Raw genomic sequence first — 20,765 nt, 5'->3', positions numbered from 1 at the left:
CATGGTCTGCAGCCATGGCAGAACCCACACCTACCCACTTTCTTGATTTGCCAAGGGACATTTAACAAAAAAAGAAAGAAAGGGAGATTAGCATCACATATGGATTAACAGAAGAAATAAAGAGTATTTACTGTGAACTGCCTTCACTAACTGAGACAGATTCAAAATATTGATAACACAGGTATTTTAATAACATGATTTGATGTTGCATTATTTTTTTGCCAATACTGCAGCAGAGAGATTCAAGTGCTTTAGAAGCCACCTGAGTCATACAGCTGATATTTCAACGTCTCCTATGTATTTCATTGTTTGATTGGCATAAATTGTAATTGTAAGGAATAAACATTTTTCTTTCTTTCAATTAGAAATTGCACTAGCACATCAAGGGGATTGCCATAGGTTTCCTGTCTCTCCAGACCTTGCCAAATTGTATTTGGAACAATCTGATGATCACTGTAAGTGCAACTCTACTTATACGGTGATATATCTCCACCTTTCATTTAGTAAAACAGTTAAAGAGGCAGATCTAAATATGATTGAGAACTACATCAGTAATGCAATTGCCTCATTTACCCTGTGAAATGTAGTCTAACAACCATACCCAGCATAGAAAGCATAAGAAAAATGGGAAAAGGGGTTTACAAAATTTAAAACAGTAAGTTTTTTTCTTTTTTAAAATTACCTGGGTTAAATTAAAATTCAAATTTCTTAAAACATGGTGAATCCTAGCCTCTTAAAATTGAATTATATCTATCTAAAGGTGCCTTCCCACTTGTGGAAAGCTCCTTTGCTCATGGAAAGGCTGGTTCCAACCTAGCAGACTGCATTGCTTCATTCAGTGAAGTGTGAATTTTGGATGGCTGTGTTTTGGCTTGCATTTTATTTCAGAAAGTGCAAATTAGTTAACTTCACCTTTAATGTGAGATTAATTATTTTCCCCCAAATTCCCTAAGTGAGTGACTAGCTAATGGGTATATAATTTATTACCACCACCGCCACAAATTATTATACAGGTTTCTACGTGAATCAAATATTTTATTTCCAGGCCTTTTTGCTTAACAGCTTGCAAACAAAAAATGCTGGGTTCTACTCTTCAAGAAGGGTGATACTCCTTCAAAAGGAATACATTTCCACTGGGATGGCAAATATTTCACAGCTAACACAGCATTCATTTTGGACCTCTGGAACTGGCTCAGATGTTGTAGCTCCGTTTCTTTCATGTTAACTCATTCACAGCTCTGTAATTTCACAGCACATTACCTCTAGTCAATTAAGCAGGTGAACAGCCTTATTGTAACCCTTGTGAGCCTACCTGTGTGAGGAGCAATAACAATGACAGACTTTCTCCAGAGAGAAATCTACTCAAATTCATATGGGCCTGACCTGTTTGCCAGAGAATAAAACACATGGGCCTGAATGAAGCTTTCTTTTTTTCATGATAGGATCCAAATTCAGTATTTCAGAGAACTCTAGTCTGAATATTTCTGCACCATTCAGTCTCTCTTACTGTATATTGTTTTATGGCCCTAATGTTTTACATTAAAGAACCATGAGATACCTACGCCTGTGAGATTACTTTATATACATTAGATTGACAGAATCATTTACTTATGAATAGTTTAGCAGCCTTTTAATACATTTTGAAATTAGAAACTGTGCCAGTTTATACAAACAGAAGCTCTGAACTATATTTTTAAACATATGCACAGAATATCTCTGTTACACTCAAGTGGCTTTCTAATAATGTACGGCCAATGTGTTACATGTGCCTTGCTGAATGGTATCCATGACTTAGAAAACTGTGAGCAACCAAAATGGCCACACTGATGTGTGTTGAAGTCCCAAACATGTTTGTCAGAGAATACAACACAGAGGTTGAAGAAGTTTAACCTACACTCCTCCCAGATGAGGAAAAGTACATTTGTTTTATTGTATTTTTAATGTTTTGTTGGAAGCTGCCTGGAGTGGCCGGGGAAACCCAGCCAGATAGGTGGGATATAAAAAAAAGTAAATTATATTACTACTACTACTACTACTACTACTACTACTACTACTACTAAATATCTACTTTTTTCATTTTCCTTGCTTTAATGAATTGCACTAAAGAGATCAGTTTGCTTGATGTTCTTTGGGTGTTCTGGCAGTCAACAGATTTTTTTCCTTACTACATTAGGCTCCTTAACCAGGCGCTGGCACAGAAACTACCTTGGCCACCCTTTGTTGTGAAAGAGATGGGGAAGTGTGACACTGGTTCTTGATCTTTCAGTCACTTGATATCAAGGAGCATAGTTTTCTCCTGGAGCGGCTGTCTGAACTGGGACTGGGATTCCACCTGGCCATCCACTCTCTGCTATGCAAATTCCCCTGAGATATGGATGCGGTGGGGGGTGGGGCATGGCCATGGTCACTTGGGATGGGGGAGAAGAAGACAACGATGCTGTCGATCTCTTTGTGTTTAGTTCTGGCATATTTTAACACCTCTGCCAAAAAAAAATGAATTTGTGGCTTTGTTGAGTATCAAACTAATTTATTATTTTTCTTTCTACTAGTTTCTCAATAGAACCTTTACAATAAATCATTTTCTAAATCAGAGTTCCATTTTACATAATTGAAAATAGTTAGCTGCTGTATTGCTGGTGGCAATGCAATTTACCAGAAAAATAAATTCTGTCCGATGCATTTAGTACTTCCACAGTGTGATCAAAGGTTTGCGGTATGAAAATTATCTGATGCTATTGACGTGAAACATAATGAGTATCCGAGAGCCATCACATCATATTTAATAAAAACGACATGAAAGGTTTACCCAAAACTCACGTCCTCTAGCTGGTTTCTATAATTGAAAGCATGCTATGCTGCACATTAAACAGAAAAACCCAAATTACACGGTGACAAGAGAACACTCACGAGTTAGGTGCAGCCAGACAGACAGAAACGACAGTACAGGTCTAGCTCTGTGGCCTCACACTATAGGGAGGAATTACAACCAAGAATGGAAGATCACCCCGTCCCCATTTACAATACGTTACTACTATATGAAAGCTTTACAGTGCAATTCTTTATGTATATTTCTTTGTATGTCTGTGGTGGCTGGTTCCCCTCGGGACTGGTAGGGCAGAGGTCAGGGAAGCCAACCATAAATGGGAGTCAGAGCCAAAGACAGGCAGAGCCAACTAATTCCACTTTTGTCTCTGCTGAGCTTCACAAGTGTCCAACACCAAGAATCAGGAGGAGGAAGTACCACCCCCTAGACTGGCTCTAAATAAGCAGGCAGGCAGGTGGGGCTGGCTAGAGGCAGAAGAAGACAGGTGGGGCAGTACCGCATTTGCCATAATGGACCAATCTCCACTGCTGTACATCTATTTAATTTTGAAGTTAGTTCCAATGCGTTCAGTGAGACATACCCCTACATAAGTGCACACAGGACTGCAGATATCAATGCTACACATGTTTACTCAGAAGTAAGACCCACCATGCTCAGTGGAACTTACTCCCTAGGAAGCTTACGTAAGACTGCAGCCTTAGTCTGATATTTTCCCATGATGTCTATCTTCATCACGAGGGCTGAACAGAGGAACATGGCAATGTAGGCTCTTGGTCAACCTGCCTCTGAAGCATTAACCTACCAAAGTATATCATGAAAAGCACCAACAGTGCCTTGTGTTATCCTGCTAGGACTGTTGTAAGGCAGAAAATAGCCTATCTCCTGAGTTTACACTAATAAAACTCAGAAACACGAGGAGTTAGGATTCCAACGTTATTTATGATTCACGAAATTAAAAGACGCCTGCTTCTTGGGAGAAGAGCAATGACAAACCCAGACAGCATCTTAAAAAGCAGACACATCACCTTGCCGACAAAGGTCCGTATAGTCAAAGCTATGGTTTTCCCAGTAGTGATGTGTGGAAGTGAGAGCTGGACCATAAAGAAGGCTGATCGCCGAAGAATTGATGCTTTTGAATTATGGTGCTCGAGGAGACTCTTGAGAGTTCCATGGACTGCAAGAAGATCAAACCTATCCATTCTGAAGGAAATCAGTCCTGAGTGCTCACTCGAAGGACAGATCCTGAAGCTGAGGCTCCAATACTTTGGCCACCTCATGATAAGAGAAGAATCCCTGGAAAAGACCCTGGTGCTGGGAAAGATGGAGGGCACAAGGAGAAGGGGACGACAGAGAATGAGATGGTTGGACAGTGTTCTTGAAGCTACCAGCATGAGTTTGACTAAACTGTGGGAGGCAGTGGAAGACAGGAGTGCCTGGCATGCTCTGGTCCATGGGGTCACGAAGAGTCGGACACGACTAAATGACTAAGCAACAACAACAAATATTAGCTGTATTTCTGCCCCAATTGGGGGGTTAGGACGGCAGCTTGCAAAATCATCAGTTTCATGAAGTAACAGGCCACCATAACTTCTCTATTAGAAGCATACTCAAGGATTTAAAGAGGTACGCATTATCACATTTACTGTGGCCCTATCACAATTTCAAAATGTCTGATAGCCAAGTTCCACTGCTTTTCACAGGCTGGGAGTATGCATTGTGACAGTCTGTAGCAGTTGCAGCTGTGAAATGTGCTAGGGGCAAGCATTTTTGTTGTTGTGAATTCTATTGCTGTTAACAATGTTATCTGACCAATAGTACGCAAAATCTCTTAACTGGTATTTGAAGCCTACAGTATGTGTTAACGAGATGAAAGCAAACTAACCGTGGCTCCAGTTGAGAAAATGTTTGATATAAATTGACTTTTAATGACTTTTTTGTGGGTTGATTCATTTTCCACATTGATCAATAGGTCGACAACTCTGAGGAACCTTTCCTAAAAAAGGGCAACAACTTTGGGGTTCCATCCCCCCAAAAAGGTTGACAACTCTGGAAAGGGGGGGGCGCCGGAGGGATCTTTGCACCACAGCACTGGATATGCTTAAGACGGCCCTGTGGATTACACAATCTTCCTTGGGTGTCATCAGTATGCTTTAGGGACTTATACCTTATGCTTTATTCTTACCTCCACCTTCGGCCTCGAAAGTCTTTACCACACTGAGGGGTCCACTTTTCTCTCCTCCTTTGGCGGAGGGAATATCCAGCAGGCAGGGGAACCTGGAATTGGATATCTGCCGCCTTGCTTCTTCCTTCTCCTTTTTAATCAGAAAGGGCTTGGATCCATGCAATCCAGCTGCAAAGTGGGGACCTGACACCTGCACAATTTCCATTGCACAATCTCCCCTGAAGCCCTCCTCCCCAACACATAAAAGTTGTGCATTCCCAGTGATGGCAAACAAATGTGACCTGCAGAGCTGACTACAAAGACCATTTGCATCCCTGGGTGAAGATAAAGCACACCTGTGGGGATAATACAACACATGGGCTACCATAACTTCTCTATTAGAAGCACACTCAAGGATTTACAGGGGTACACATTATCACATTTACTGTGGCCCTTTGGGCCGCTGCCACACAAGGGTACAACCTTTTCAAATATTCAGCATTTAGAATATGCGGGTACAGAAGTGTCTCCAAAGTAGAAGACAAATCTTTGACACACAGGCATTCATTAAGGTCATTATCTACAGAATTGGGCAGACGTCATCAGTCAGGAATGCCATTCCTCCTTTCAGTATCAGGAAGAAAAACCATTGGGATGTTCTTCTACGCTGTCATGTTGGCACTGAACTTTCATTTCCCCCTATACTTGAGTACTCTCCCTGCTCCAGCCAGTTTCTTGCCCAGCGTTGACTAGACCTCATTCTGTGAAGAATATATACTGAAGCAGCTCCTGTGCATCCTTCAGTGTGCTGTGCCTGGTAGCTCTGTCTGTGACCCCATGACCAATGCATCATTAGAAAATGAGTGCTTTGGTTTGCTAGGCAGAAATGCCCCTGCAGGGATGAACTAATGTGCTATGATGTACACCAGAGGAATTCACCATAATGAAAACAGTTACTGTAATACTTACATTCTACTTGTAAGGACAAAGGAAGCAAGCCAGACCCACCAAAACATAGACTGAGAAATACAATAAAGCACATATTTTCCTCATATAAATTAGAACTGATTTAGAGAGGCAGTCAGCTGAGAAAAATGTATTCAATTTCCCCCACATTTCATCATTCTTATTCATGTAAGCATTCCATTAAAAAAGGAGCCCTGAATGCAAAAAAAATGGGTATATACTGAATGCAATTGTGCTAGGGGGCTTTACTTAGGATTACTTGTGTCATGGGATCAAGGAGAACAATGCATATTCTTCCTTGTTCCATCTATTACTTCCTTCCATTATTACAAGCTGCAGAAATGGATAATGGTAGGGTAGAGATAGCCAATGTTTGCAGGACAAACGGACAGGTCTGCCTACACACAAACAGCAGCAACTTTTGTCTCTGTAATTGTACATCTACCTGTAATTGTACATCAGAAGGTTAGTGTGAAATGGACTGTATGTAGATTTCTGTGAACTACTTTGCCTATATCCAGATACCAAATAGATTGTCACTAACATTTCACTCTTGTAATTGTAAACAAATGACCAAAGAGAGATTATGTCTATTCCCTGTAAGAAACTGCATTTGTGAACTGATCCTTTCACTGTCCATGGTAGTCATCATTCAAGACTTCTTTTACTTACATACAAAATAAATGGGTACTATATTGTGTGTCAAGGATCAGGTTAGCTGCGCTTTGGACTAGGAAACTGCTGAAAAGAAACTGAAAAACTTCCCTTCCTCCATATTTTATGGTGGAATCTTTACAGTGCAAATTTGGGAACAAAAGAGTGAAAATCAGTCCTCTTGAAACTGGATAATTTTGCAGTGCAAATGCTTGCAAATTCAAAGCTGTATTTTCCAATCAATAGCACCATGTATAAATCAGGGAAATGTCTATAATGTCCAAATTACCACCCCAGATGTAACATTTACTGGCTTAGCTTGCATTTTTTCATTTTGTGGGACTGAGTTTTACCCAGTTACAATGAATGACACAGGTGTGGCTGGATAAATATTTGAGTTGATTTCAGTAAACCTATTTCATTCACCTGCAAGAAATTTGTATGACACTTGAGGCCTAAAGCAGAATGACGTCCCCACTGAAGTGTGCCTCACCCAAAACTTCTATTTCTTTAGATGCCTAGTAAAAACCCAACTCTACCCCCCGCTACCAGGTTTTTAGAAGCTGATGGGTTATTATTTGCCAGTTGCATTATTTATGAATATGGTGTTTTGCTTTATTTGGTAAAACTCCTTGTGACCTTTCTTTGGTGAAGGACAGCATAAAATCTCTTAATAAAGTAAATAAATAAATAAATAAATACAACAAACCCTTGTTTGCAGTACTGTTTTAGGCATTTAGGCAAAGGTTTCCTCCAACAATGGTTACCTGTGTTAAGTTGCGACAGAAGCACACTATGCAGGTTCTGAAATACCCTTTAAATTACAATAACTAAATCTTTCTAAAGTGCAATGACATGCTAACATACAGGTTTGAAAGAAAATAGGGGGTTTTTTAAAGGGGGGGGAAGAGTGACGGTAGTGTAAACTTCATACCCTCGCTGGGCCACGAAAAAGGTTGATGCCTTTTTAAGTGGCATCCAGTTTCACAGAGTTAAACCTTTCCAGTAAAACATTGCTTCATGTGAGACAGTAATACCAACATCTGCATGGCCCTCTGAGAAAGCTGAAATTCAAGATAAGCCCAAGCTGCTGCTACTTGAATCATTGATGGTAGCAAACCACATTTTAAACAAAGGTTGAATTCAGTGTTTAAAAAATGTGAGCCACAGGCAATAAATTAGGCAAAAGAAGAGAAAGAATCCCAAGGGAATTCATGATGTACTGCAGACTTGCCATGCTTTTAAGGAGGCAGGGGGTTATCAAAAGAAAAGCTGTTTACATCCACACAAGGTTTTGAAGAAAATCCTAGGCAACTTTAGTGAGACATTTCCCAAGGAGATAATATAGACTGCTGAAAGGAGGAGGTACACACAGCACTGCACTTAAATTTCCCTCGAGAACTTCTTGGTAGAGAAGGTCAATGTCACATCCACAAGGAGGGAAAACCCTAATTTTTATCCATCAGGTTTTCTCTAACCACGGAGAGTTTCTGAATCAGCTCCTTCCGCTCCAAGCGTAATTAGGAGAAGGTGATGTGATGGGGGTGAGAGAGAAAGAAGGTTCTTGATACCATCTAGCTGAGTATTGTAAAGACTTACTGGCAGTGACTCCCAAGGTTTCATTAGAGTTGGAAGGGGCCAAGAGGGTCATCTAGTTCAACCCTTGGCAATGGAGGAATCTTTTGCTCCACATCGGGCTTGAACCCATGATCCGAAATTAAGAGTCTCATGCTCTACCATCTGAGCTCAGACAGGGATCTCTCCTGGCCCTACTTGATGCTGGGGACTGAAACTGGGATCTTCCACATGCAAAGCAGATACTGTGCTGTTTGCATCTCACTAAATATAAGACTCACTAGGTGAGACCAAAGGGACGCAGGTGGCGCTGTGGGTTAAACCACAGAGCCTAGGTCGGCAGTTCAAATTCCCGCGACGGAGTGAGCTCCCGTTGCTCGGTCCCTGCTCCTGCTAACCTAGCAATTCGAAAGCACATCAAAGTGCAAGTAGATAAATAGGTACCACTCTGGCAGGAAGGTAAACGGCGTTTCCGTGCGCTGCTCTAGTTCGCCAGAAGCAGCTTAGTCATACTGGCCACATGACCCGGAAGCTGTACGCCGGCTCCCTCGGCCAATAAAGCGAGATGAGCACCGCAACCCCAGAGTCGGCCACGACTGGACTTAATGGTTAGGGGCCCCTTTACCTTTACCTTTTTAGGTGAGTCCACCGCATTGGCTGTGCCTGCTGAGAATTCTATAGGCTCCCCTTGACACAAGCAAAGAAGACTGGTCAAATAGGCAAGAAAGGGAAAGAAGACCTGCTAGCTGATTCTCTCCTCTGCCCCTATTTATTTTCACTTCTTAGAGGCCAGTTTCCCCTAAAAATCAAGGGGAAATGGTAAGGGCAAAAAGACAAGAACATAAAGAATGGATCAGTCAGCAGTTACTTCTTCACTGCATATTTGATTGAGCTTTCTTTCCCTGTTGGTGGGGGAATCTTCCAAATTCACACATGCAGAGTTAGGTTGCTTTCATGTGATAAGATTAATGCCTACTTGGGCATTATTCTTGTATAATATTTTAAAACAGTTTTCATTTTAAGACTTCTTTAACCAATTTATTCATCCTCCCAACTACGGAGCAATGTCAACCTTTAATGTTCAGTTTTACAGATGGGCGAATTGACGCAGAAAGCAGCTTACCCAGGGCCACCCAACAAGTCTGAGCCTGAGCTAGGGGATTTGAACCGAGATTTCCCAGGTCCAAGTCTCGCAAACGATTCATTGGACCACACTGCCTCTCAGATCCAGATGCGGTATGAGTCATGACCCTTTAAACAGGCTGAAAGCTCTTTCCTGTAGATAGGCTAAATTAATCATGTCTATTTACTAGCACTGAAAATGAGTCAAATTCTTTGAGTCAGCATTCAAAATCCAATCTCACTCCATTCTAAGGCTCCTATTTTATTAATAAAGAGGTATAGCTAGGGCTATGATCACAAAAATCTTCACTGCTTTCACGCACCTTCAAGACTATTTTAGCCTATTGCTAGGTATTCTGCCTCCAGTATTATGGCTTTCCTTTTATACTGAAATAAATAATTTGATATCACTTGATATGTTTGAACTATTTCTGAGCCTTATGTGCATGATGATGCAATGAAATTCCAAGCTACTGCTATACTATTATAAATTCTGTCATAACACAGTCACCAATGACACTAACTTAAATGTGGAGTAAAGAGTAAAACAAAACAGATGTACATGGAAAGTAGCTGCATTCTCAAATAAAGCTTTTTGCAACAATCCATAGCAATCTTCATTGGGAAGTGGCACCTCTAATGCAAATAGTAAAAGTAAATCCCAACTAATCTTAGGAAATTGTCTCTTGTTGATTTGTTCCTGCTTCTTCATAGACAATTTATTATTTGCAGAATGCTGCAAATTATAGTAGAATATCATTTTCAGAACTGATTCGCTACAGATTCTGAAGGATCGGTTTTCAATACTAGTGTCAGGCCTCTCAAGAATCTCTGATATACACACTGCTTCTGTTCCCCAGAGATCATTTGGAAATGCTTTCATAAGACAGCAGGGATATTAACATAACCATCTTCCAAGACAGCACCCTAAGGCAATAATCTTATGCACCATTAGGCTGCTTGAATCCCAGTGACTTCAATGGGCTTTAAGTAGTCTGACTGCAAACGGGATTTCAGCCAACCAACGTACTTAACTGCTTCTGTTATAAGCATACTGAAATCTCTTCATGAAGTGCATTGCTTTGTTTGAACTGCGGGTTATTAAGAACTTTGAACCAAATACGTGCTATTAAATAAATAATATTACAACTTTTTGTTTATTTTCCCTGTTATTTTGGAGGACACTACGGTTTCCTCATTGCTTTCTTTGTGCCATTAAAAAGGACAATTACGGTACTAGCGCCAGGCCTATGTACAGTACAGTACACTATAGTAGCATGACAGGAAAGTAAATTACATGGGAAAGAAAGCCACAAGGGAAAGAATACCACAACATGCAGGAACTACAAATATAATTAGGGGGGAAGGGAGCATGATAAAAAAATCCCCATGAAAAATATTAAAATACCTCAAAACACCACCTGAGATCCATTATCTGGCTACTAGTCATGCTGGTTAGGTTCTACCTCCACTGTCAGAGGAGGCACCTATGAATACCAGTTGCTGGAAGCAAGCCACAGGAAGGAAGAGCCTTGCTTGTGGGCATCTTGCTTTTTGGCCACTTTGAGACCAGGGTGCTGGCCCAATCTATTTTTACAATTTAACCCCTGTGTTACAAACAATAGTCAGTAATATCCAAGGCTGTTTTCAGCAGATAAGAATCCGATATATTGCTTCTTTCAGAGACTTGCATAGTCTTCAAAGACTTTCAGAGATTTATAAGACTTATGTTTATTTGGTTTTATGTTTTCAAGAGAATCCATTAAGAGTACATATTTTGTGATCTTCAGAGATTCATAAGTTTTCTGTTTATGTGATTTCATATATTTCATATTATATAAAGAGTGTATATTGATATTGTATCATTATATTTGGTCATCGTGTTGCCTTGGGATATTACCCATCTATTTTTACGCAGATATCTATTTTTACGTAGATATTACTACTTTAACGCAAACAAATTAATACTATTTTTTATGGCTTGACCTAGTAATTGGATTTCAGTCTAAATCAGTGGTTTCCAATCTTTTTTTGGCCTGCCTCAGCTAAGTATCTCTAAAATCCTGACACACACACACACACACCCCGTTACATATAATTCTTATTATTCAAAAAGTGAACTATTCATGTGGAGGAAGCCTAAAGGCCATTAACTGTTAAAAACTCATTTTCAAATTGCCCCCCTTAAAAATCAACACACACCCCGTGGGGCATGCGCCCCACGTTGGGAACGACAGGTCTAAATTATCCTTAAAAGTCTATGTTATCCTTAAAGCTGCGTGTTAGCCCTATTGAAAATGCTGGAATTTACTTTGGTGCAAACATGCATGGATTTGTAGCACAGTCTAAATCTAAATTCAATATGCTACAAACGGTACCTTTGGCAATTGATATAAATACTAAACCATTCTTACCTTTTCTTTGCTGCCGTTTGGGACTCGTATAACGCCACTTTTGGTTCTGCCCTTGGAACATTTCGGGCCCGCTGCCTTCTCTTTCTACTTGGTGCAACATCAATAATATCTGGGCTACCAAGTAATGAGTCTCTTCTGGGTTTAGCTACCAAAGAGAGAAGAGGTAGAAAATGACAAAATAGATTATCATTTATGGGAATGTTAAATGACTGTTTTACAAGTTGCACTGCTCAGCACATAATTTTTCAGGCAAAACATAAATACACTCCATACACCCCAAACATAGTAGGTGCTAGGAAGTACTCTTCATGACTAATAATAGCATCTAGGTGTTTCCTACCTATTAATAAATATCCACATTCTGCTATATCTCCCAAATTCAGATAATGGAATCCAAGTGAATCTGGTTTTACAATGAGTCTAGCCATAAAATTTGTATTTGGTAGTTGGAGAATTTGGAAATATTTTAGATTTTTGAAATCATAAAACAATGCATTAATCAGTTAATGATAGCTCTATTCACTTGCTTAAACTTCTTGGTTGGATCTACTGTTTCTTACAGCAATTTATTTCAGAATGCACAGGCCAAAACTTGAAGAGATCAAAGTTTGCAAGAGAAGAAGACAGGAAATTCATTCTCCAGATTTGGCGGTCTTGTTTTGCAAAGCAGCTGCATAGCGCATAATGTCATTTTTATTCCTCCCTAGGTGAAAATCTTAGAGCAGGTTTGCTTTTTTCTCCATTACTGTTTCATGAATTGGACCACTGGATGGGCCCAGTATTTACACAGTACTAATAACACAAAACTTTTAAAGGCAGATTGTGTAGTTGCATTCCTATATAGGCCATTCTAATCACAAGTAAAAATAAATAAATACAAGGGTATTGCCTCAGATTTTGTTGCTGCTGCTGTGTTTTTCTTATAAAATTCAGGTTGAATGTGTTGGGATTCCTATACATTACACACAAAATGAATAGCTGGTTTGGACACCCAAAGAGATTACAAAAAAAATACTCTAATATCCATTTTTGCTGGTGCAGGGCATTAAGAATACGACTTTATCAAAACGTCTAGAAGCTTGACTATCAAATACTTTACAAATCTGTGATTATATAGATATGGATATATTCCTAAACCCATCAACAGTGGCTTAGATACAATTAGCCCTTTCTTGTTTGGGCTAGGAGTAGGGCTTCTCTCATTTTCTTGAATGCCCACCACAATTATAGGTCTTTCGTGTTTCGGACATGATTCTAGATTTACAGAAGTGGGTGAGTGGAAGCAGGGTGGGGTGGGGGGGGACTCCTGTTGTGTGTGTATGTGCAGAATGCTATCCATGGTTCTTTGGATCAAAGCCTATATTTCCTATTCCAAAAAGGTTTGCTTTACTTAGATAGACTCTACTATAATGTTACATAGAACTTGTTAGGCAGCCAAGCTACAATTCCACTCACAATATCTTCCCAAAGATCTTAATTAATTCAGAGAAGTGCTTGCTATTAAGAAAGATTTCCTAACCGAAAAGATGCATTACTTTTTATAGCTAATAATAAACTTTATTTAATAGCTCCTCAAATGAACAATGGGACTTCAAGGGGGGGGGGATGAAGTCAAGGTTATATGCGGTTAAAACGAGAACAAATGCTTCAAGTTGAGAATTCACTGCCTCTCAAAAGTGAATGCACGATTCCACTAAATGTTTTCCTGTTGGAAAACCGCCATTAGAAAATCTGCAATGACTTTGCTTTTAGATATATTGTCAGGTCTGCAGTAAAGAGGAGGGAGAGTTTTCATGTATGGAGAGAGATCCAAGAATCCACTTGGATAATACGATAATTTACCATGGAGTGTTTATTTGTGTCATGATTACCTGAGATAACTGGCTCTAGTACAACAACTGGATGGTTTATGTTGCAGCAGCCAGTAAGATGCTCATGCCACTGCAATTTAGAGTATATCTCCCGAACCACTTCAGCAGCACTAAATTTTGATTGGAGGGAAGTGGTTGGGTGGGGAGGGAGGAGGCCAACAATGGCAGATAATGAAGCATAGCCAGTGGCCATGAAGAAAGCCGGTGAAAGACCATTTGAACTGCGCTAAAGCTTGAACATAACAACAACAAGTTTTGGGCTTTTCAAAACACTTCATATACAGTATTTCAGCAGCTTTGACAAGGTAGATCATTATTATTCCTATCCCTATAGCGCAGGTGGAGAGTCTAAAAGACAGTGGTTTGTCTAAGACCACCTAATGAGTTCAAGGCAGATGAGACAGATACAACATTTTGCATGGACGTGAGCACAAACACAGAGCCAGAAAGGAGAACGAACACACACACACACACACACACAGAGAGAGAGAGAGAGAGAGAGAGAGAGAGAGATTGAGAGATTATAGAAAGTGCTGCAGAATTCTAGTCTGGGTGTATTCTTAGGCACAGTTCTGTGCTTGGAAAGTAAATGGTGACATTCTACTTGCTGAATAATCACATGCAAAGTTGCATGCACCCAGCAGGGTGGCCATCTGTCTTACTTTGCAGGGGAAAGTCCTCTATTTGACAGGCTGTCCAGTCCAAGTTTTGGAGCAAAGGGTCATCAGTATGCTGATGCAATGCAGCTCTGCTTCCCCATAACATGTGACTCAGGAGAGACTGTGAATGATCTAGAGTCTAGACTGTTTTCTGGAAGCAGTACTGGAGTGGATGAGGGCCAATATGATGAGTCCAAGCCCTGGAAAGACAGAGGCACCATGGGTGAGGAGTGGTTCCCATATCTAGGAGATAGGCCAGTTGCCTGTTTTGGATGGGGCGGCAGTCCCTTGAAAGAACAGGCATGGAGTTTAGGGGTGTTACTGGATCCATCTTTGTAGCTGCAGGCTCAGATAGCCTCAGTTGCCTGGAGGGCCTTTCACCAGCTATGACCATTCTTGGACATGGTTAGTCCAGTTGCAGTGATTTATGCAACTTTGACTTCAAGTCTTGATTTCTGCAAGTAGCTCTATGTGGGGCTACCCTTGGACCTGGTCCAGAGGCACAAGCTGCTGGAAAATGCTGCAGCAAGACTGTTGATGGGGATAGACTATTGCCAGCACCTAACTCCAATGTTCAAAAGCTTGCACCTGCTGCCCATAAGCTACTGAGTCAGATTCAATGTTCTTGTATTAATTCTCCCTTAACAACTTGGGTTCAGCATACCTCAGAGACCACATAATCCCTTGTATCCCTGCTCAATCACTGAGATCTTGGTGAAAGTCACTGTTAGCTACTTTCATAGCACAGATCCACAAGGAGCTGTGTGCTTCGTATTGTGGGCTGAAGTTTGTGGAACTCCCTTGCAGTTGAGGTTAGATAGGCTCCCTGTTGAACTTCTGGCACTGAATGCACTTAAAAAAAATTCCACCAGGCTTTTAAACTGAATTCTGATTTTATAGCTTCAACTCATTTTTGCAGTATTGCATCTTCTATCTTCTAGCTTAGAGATAGTTATGATTAAGAGGTATACAAATGGTTGAAATAAATAAAAGGGGGGAAATATAAGAAGGGAGAGAAATTGCCTATAAATAGCACTTGGACAGAAGATGGAGGACCGTAGACAGGTTAAAGTCTTTCCCATTTTGGTAAGATGTATTTCTAGTTAAATTGTGGTAGATTTGCATTTATGCTTATAATAAGCATATGCAGATTTCAGACAGATCCATTTCCTCTTTCCTGCTGGTGCCTAAGTGCCCACCTGTACATCCTTTCATCTGCTATGCAGATTTAAGGCTGGATGCAGGAACAGAAAACCCCCAAAACTGGGAGGGAGATTTTCCTCAACCAACCTCACAGGGAAAGGCCCAACAAATTTCACCTCCATGTATACAGTGATATAAAAGTATTATTGGGAGAGGATCTACTCTCTCTCTCTCTATATATATATATATAAAGGTAGCTTCCTCCAAAAGGAGACTTACTCGCCTCCCTTCCATTGGAGAAGAGAACTCTTGGATCCAGCAAACTGATGCTTAGTTATAGTGATTTTTTATTCATTAAAACAGGTGTGAGGGGCCTATGGATGTCCAGGTGTTGCTAGATTACAACCCATCATCTCTGACCACTAGGCATGCTAGACAGATTCCCCAGCCCTAGTTCAGTGCTTTATGGGGAAAACATGCTTTTAAAACCAATAATATTAACAACAGTGACATAAGCTGTCATATTGTCAAAATGAAACATTTAAGATATAAAATGAACCCCTCTCCCTTCATCAAGAAAAAAAACCATGATGGGAACTTTCAAAAACTTTTTGGCTACACAAAAAATGAGGCTGTTTCACAGTACAATGAAAGCTTTATAATAGTGCTTTAAAATCTCTGTGACATACACTGGAGGTAAAAGATCCATTACAAAGCTGCTGAAAGCTGAGGAATTATAATTTTGTTATCTGAAACTTCTAGCCCACAAGTTGATTCTCTCCTCCCCCTCCCACCGTTATTTTATTTAAAATGGTTAGCATAACTAGCAGTGACTACAATGACAGTAGAAACATTTTCTTTATGCCATGTTTTGACAAACCAAAAGTTGTTGAATGATAAGATGTTCATTAATATAGTGCCCAAAATTAAACATTCCCACCCACCATAAATTTATAACTTATAAAGTTCATGTTTTCAATGCAGCTTTGCCAACTTTATGTTGCAATCTGTCCAGTGACTAGATTTTTTATTATAATTAGAATTATTTATAACCCAACTTTTTCCGTGACAGAACTCAAGGAAGCTTACAGATAAGAGTAAAAATGCTAAAAACATGGAAAATGCAATCATTAAAAACAATTAAAAGTTGATAGAATTAAAACTATATACATATATGAAATCTATTAAAACAATACCAATAACTACAATAAAAATAGCACAGAAACAGCCCTTTCATTAAAAGCATCAGTTCCCAAAAGCCTGTTGGGACAAGAAAGTCTGTCAGTGGAAGAACAAGGAGGGAACCAGTCTAGCTTCTCTAGGGTGTTCCAAAATTTCAGAGCAGCCACTGAGAAGGCCCTCTTCCGCATCCATATGAGGGTGGAGGGACCAGGATATGGCCGCCTCCAAAGATCTCAAAGCCTGGGCAGGTTCCTATGAGAGAATACCCTCATCTAGCCCATTACTGATACCAGTGTAGAATCAAAATGGCTTCCTTTGATTTCGGTGGAAAGGAGAAATAGAGCTGGTGCCATGGAACCCCGAAAATATGGACAATCTTTCCCAGTGGTTTCAGGTAAATGTTAAATAGCATGGCAGAACCCTGAGGACCCATAGACCAATGACCAAGGTGTCAAGCAAGAGTCCCCCTGCACCACCTTCAGGGTTTGCCCCTCCAGGAAGAAACAAAGCCACTGTAAAACAGTCTCCAAGTTCTACCCCAGCAAGGCGGCTCAGAAGGATACTATGGTCGATGGTATCGAAAGTCACCAAGATGAAGAACCAACAGTGACACGCTCCTCCTGTCCAATTCCAATTCCATCAATTTAAACTCAGTGTCAAATGCAGTTTAAAGTAATGTACAATCACAGAAATAGGGTGGGTTCTAAAATATACAACTCTCTCTCTTCCCCTTTATCATTTGCATCTAATTATTTACTTGCGTTTCTTTTTTATTTGTATGACTATAAAGGCCTGTGGGAGTATACTTTCTGAAGATGTTATTTTTGGATTAATATAGGAATAGGAATTTTAGCTATTAACAAAATTTTGAAACTTTAAAACAACATAACTTAGTTTTAGTTTTACCAGTTTCTGACAAGATTAAGAATGTGTATCTATACATCTGAGAGATTCCTTATTTTATTTAATAGTCTGCTTATTTACCAAGGTTAATAAATGCTTCCTCTATGCAGAGTCCCACTTAATTTGCTAGCTTACAAACATTAATTTCTACGTACTCTTTAATCTCTTGCCTGTGCCCCTCAAGGAAAGTCCCACTGGTTTCCAAAGCACAGGTCACTCTATGCTTTCCCAGTCATCATATTTGAAATAATAAATCTTTTTCAGGCCTGAGAGAAAGCCCAACTGAGCTGTCTGACTAGAGGGTCAAATGTCAGCCGTTAGGAGGTCATGCCCTGATGCAACTCAGGATTCTCATTCAAGAAGCTGATCACTGCTTTGCTGCTAGCTTACACTGCTGCCTATTAAGGCTCATTTCAGGGCTCTTATTTCTATCTCACCTAGAAAGAAAATAAGTGTGTCCCAGTGATTTACTCTTTCATTGACTTTTTACTACCAGGACACCTGTTATTTTCTCCAAACTTGCTTTTACTCATAATAACAGAGCTATGTTGATCTTGCTGCCCAAGGATACCAAAAGACAATTTAACAAACACCACTCCAAAAGGAACCATGTTCCAATACTCTTAAATAAAATAAATCACCAACTTAACACCAAAGCAATTAGACTTTGCATCTTCTCTCAGAACTGAATATTAAAGCTTATTTGAAAGATCACATTAAAGGCATATTGCCATTTCTGAAAGGTAGAGCATCTGCTTTGAATGTAGAAGATCTCAAGTTCAGTCCCCAGCATCTCAAGGTAGGATTGGGAATGTCTCTTGCCTGAAGAGCTGCTGCCATTCAGTACCAAGCTAGCTGGACCAACCAACTGACATGGTATAAAGGAGCTTCTCATGTTCCAGATTTCTGTCTACTGGTTTTTGCCTTTCTCTGTGTTTATATATACACACACATGCACAGACTTGTGGAATATACTTTACACATCTATACCATCAACACTTATTCCATAATAAATTGGCCAAAGGTACCCCAATATTGTTCCAGCTCCTCATCAATATCTAGTGGTACTTTAAAAAACAAATTTTCATTGGTTTTTAAACAAATACAATAACCATTAAACACACATCCAGCAGTACATCTAATGGTGTTTTATCCTTTGTTTCTAGACATACACTTACACATTCAACATTCAAGTATATTATTTAACATATTCTCTCCAATGAGAATATTGAGCGGTTGGTATAACAAGGTCTTGATTTTGGCCGTTAACATAGTTAAAGGGGCCTATGTGTCTTGGAAGGTATATTATCTGTTATGTCTTTAATTGCCTCCCTGTGTCTGGTGCGATGTTCAGACATTGCTGTATCCAGGATATTATTCTCCCATATATTCAGGGGTATTTCAATGTGGTTCTTTCATCACTGAGCTCATCACTGAGCTATCACTAATCGTGCTGCAGTCAGTAAGATGCCTCCTAGTTCTCTATGGAGCAGGGTGGAATCTATGACTATGTCCAAAGATAGTAGGGCTAAGGCAGGATTTAGAGAAAGGGGTTGGCCTGCAATTGCAGATATGATGGAGAATACTCTATTCCAAAAAAAATTAACATGGAGGCATTCCCACCAAACCTGAATAAATGAACCAACCTTTCGAAGCCCTTCCAACATAAAGGAGAAGGGAGGGGTTAATTTTTGCCAACTTGACTGTTGTCTACTGCCATTGGAGGATAACCTTGCAAAAAGCTTCCTGTTGCAGTTTTCTTCCCTGTTCCTGCCTATCATCATTGGCTGCTGGTGGTGATGGAGGGAAATGCAGTCTATCATAACAGCAGGAGGCAAGTTCTGTTAGATATTGTGAAGGAGGTAACTAGATGCACAACTATTATTTGCAATGGCAGCTGAATGTTTAGTGTAGTGTCTAATTTGGACCCTAGAGCCATGCAATACTGGTGATTCTCTTTTCGTTCCTAGAATGCCACTACTTACTCTTAAGACAGGGCTACCCAATATGGTACCCTCCAGGTGTTGCTAGACTACAACTCCCATAATTCCTACAATTTGGCCATGAGGCTGATGGGACCTGTGAACCAACAAGCTCTGGTGGGCACTATGTTAGCTACCGTTGATTTAAGGGTAGAATTATTTAAGGGCACAGAATTATCAGCTAAAATCAGAATACTCTAACAGCTAACTTCATTTCAACCCAGCAGTGGTGCTTTTATTCTTCTGCACAATAGATTGTTCCAGATGACGTCGTCCAACAAATAAGCAGTGTGCTAGGGCAGAGGGAAGCTTGCTTTGTTAAGTACAATGGCTTACACATAGTAAATTTAGATTTTAAAATGAAGAAATCAACCAACCAAGTCTTTCCAACTCCTGAAAATGCAGTAAAGCTACCTGTGAATAAGCACCGGATATTAGCCAAGTAATGAATAGAGTGCTTTTAGTAGTAATTTGTACCAAATAGCAACACTTAAATGTTATGAGAAAGAATGACAAAAAGTAGGATAAACTACTCTTTGCGGATCAGAGATCCGAGGAGCATTTTGCTGAAAGACAGCTGTAACAGCCCAGTCTGAGTAGCAACGTAAGTAAACAAAATAAAACTGCTTCCCAGAGTGGCTATGCTTTGCCAAAGAAAGCAGTCAGGTAAGAGCTATAAACAGCTGAGAGACCTGTAAACATTGCACTCTAATTTGTTCTGAACACAGGAGAAAGTAAAATGATTTACAAAGATCCTTCCAATTCATGCTATGCACACATTGTGTCTGTTTCAAATCTACTTAAGACCAAACGTCAGAGGACTGACATTGCCTCCACATTATTTATAGGTTTAAAAATTAATTCAAGAGCAGTTTCCTATGTAAAGTGCTAGGAAGTCTTTATTTCTTTTCTTGAAAAGGCTACTATGTTCTTGCTAATTTTATTCACCATAAGCATTTGGTTTATCGCGAGAGATATTGTAGTGTCAGTATACGGACATTTAGGAAGGTGGTAATAAAGATCTTTTTCTCTGCTACAAATAATGAAGTTCTTTAGGATTTACTGTTATAAAAGTTTCCTTTCTTCACTTCAGTCTTGTGCAAAAGAAATCATATACTCTCTGGAGGACTGCTCAAGTAAGACATATTCTTCCAAATTCTATCTTTATTTTTGTTTAATGTGTAATTGTTCAGTAGTTGTAACAATAACAAATAAGCAACCATAACATAATAAACTAGAATGGTTTAAATTTCAAGAAAGGTACCTTTATTAGTTTGTGGTAGTGAAAAAAGAGTCTTATGGTAAAGAC

The 20,765-nt window shown here is 39.8% G+C and overlaps 1 protein-coding gene across 9 annotated transcripts in view; it reads right to left on the bottom strand.

The window, feature by feature from the left end:
* The window catches only part of XRCC4 (X-ray repair cross complementing 4), a 110,013-nt gene that overhangs the window by 33,662 nt on the left and 55,586 nt on the right, over window positions 1–20,765 (bottom strand). For 5 of the 9 annotated variants that reach the window (XM_082192019.1, XM_082192021.1, XM_082192017.1 and 2 more), the window contains one exon: window positions 11,717–11,865. In XM_082192019.1, the coding sequence (XP_082048145.1) occupies window positions 11,717–11,865 (149 nt within the window). Of the gene's footprint in view, window positions 1–2,907; window positions 2,968–5,006; window positions 5,175–11,716; window positions 11,866–14,256; window positions 14,447–20,765 lie in introns of those variants that run through there. The other 4 variants (XR_014212108.1, XR_014212109.1, XM_082192020.1 and 1 more) reach the window with 4 other exon arrangements.

This window comes from Podarcis vaucheri, assembly GCF_965113315.1.
Source record: "Podarcis vaucheri genome assembly, chromosome: 11".
Classification (NCBI taxonomy): Eukaryota; Metazoa; Chordata; class Lepidosauria; order Squamata; family Lacertidae; genus Podarcis; species Podarcis vaucheri.
Note: the sequence above shows the minus strand (reverse complement) of the source record. Positions and strands in the feature narration are given on the sequence as shown.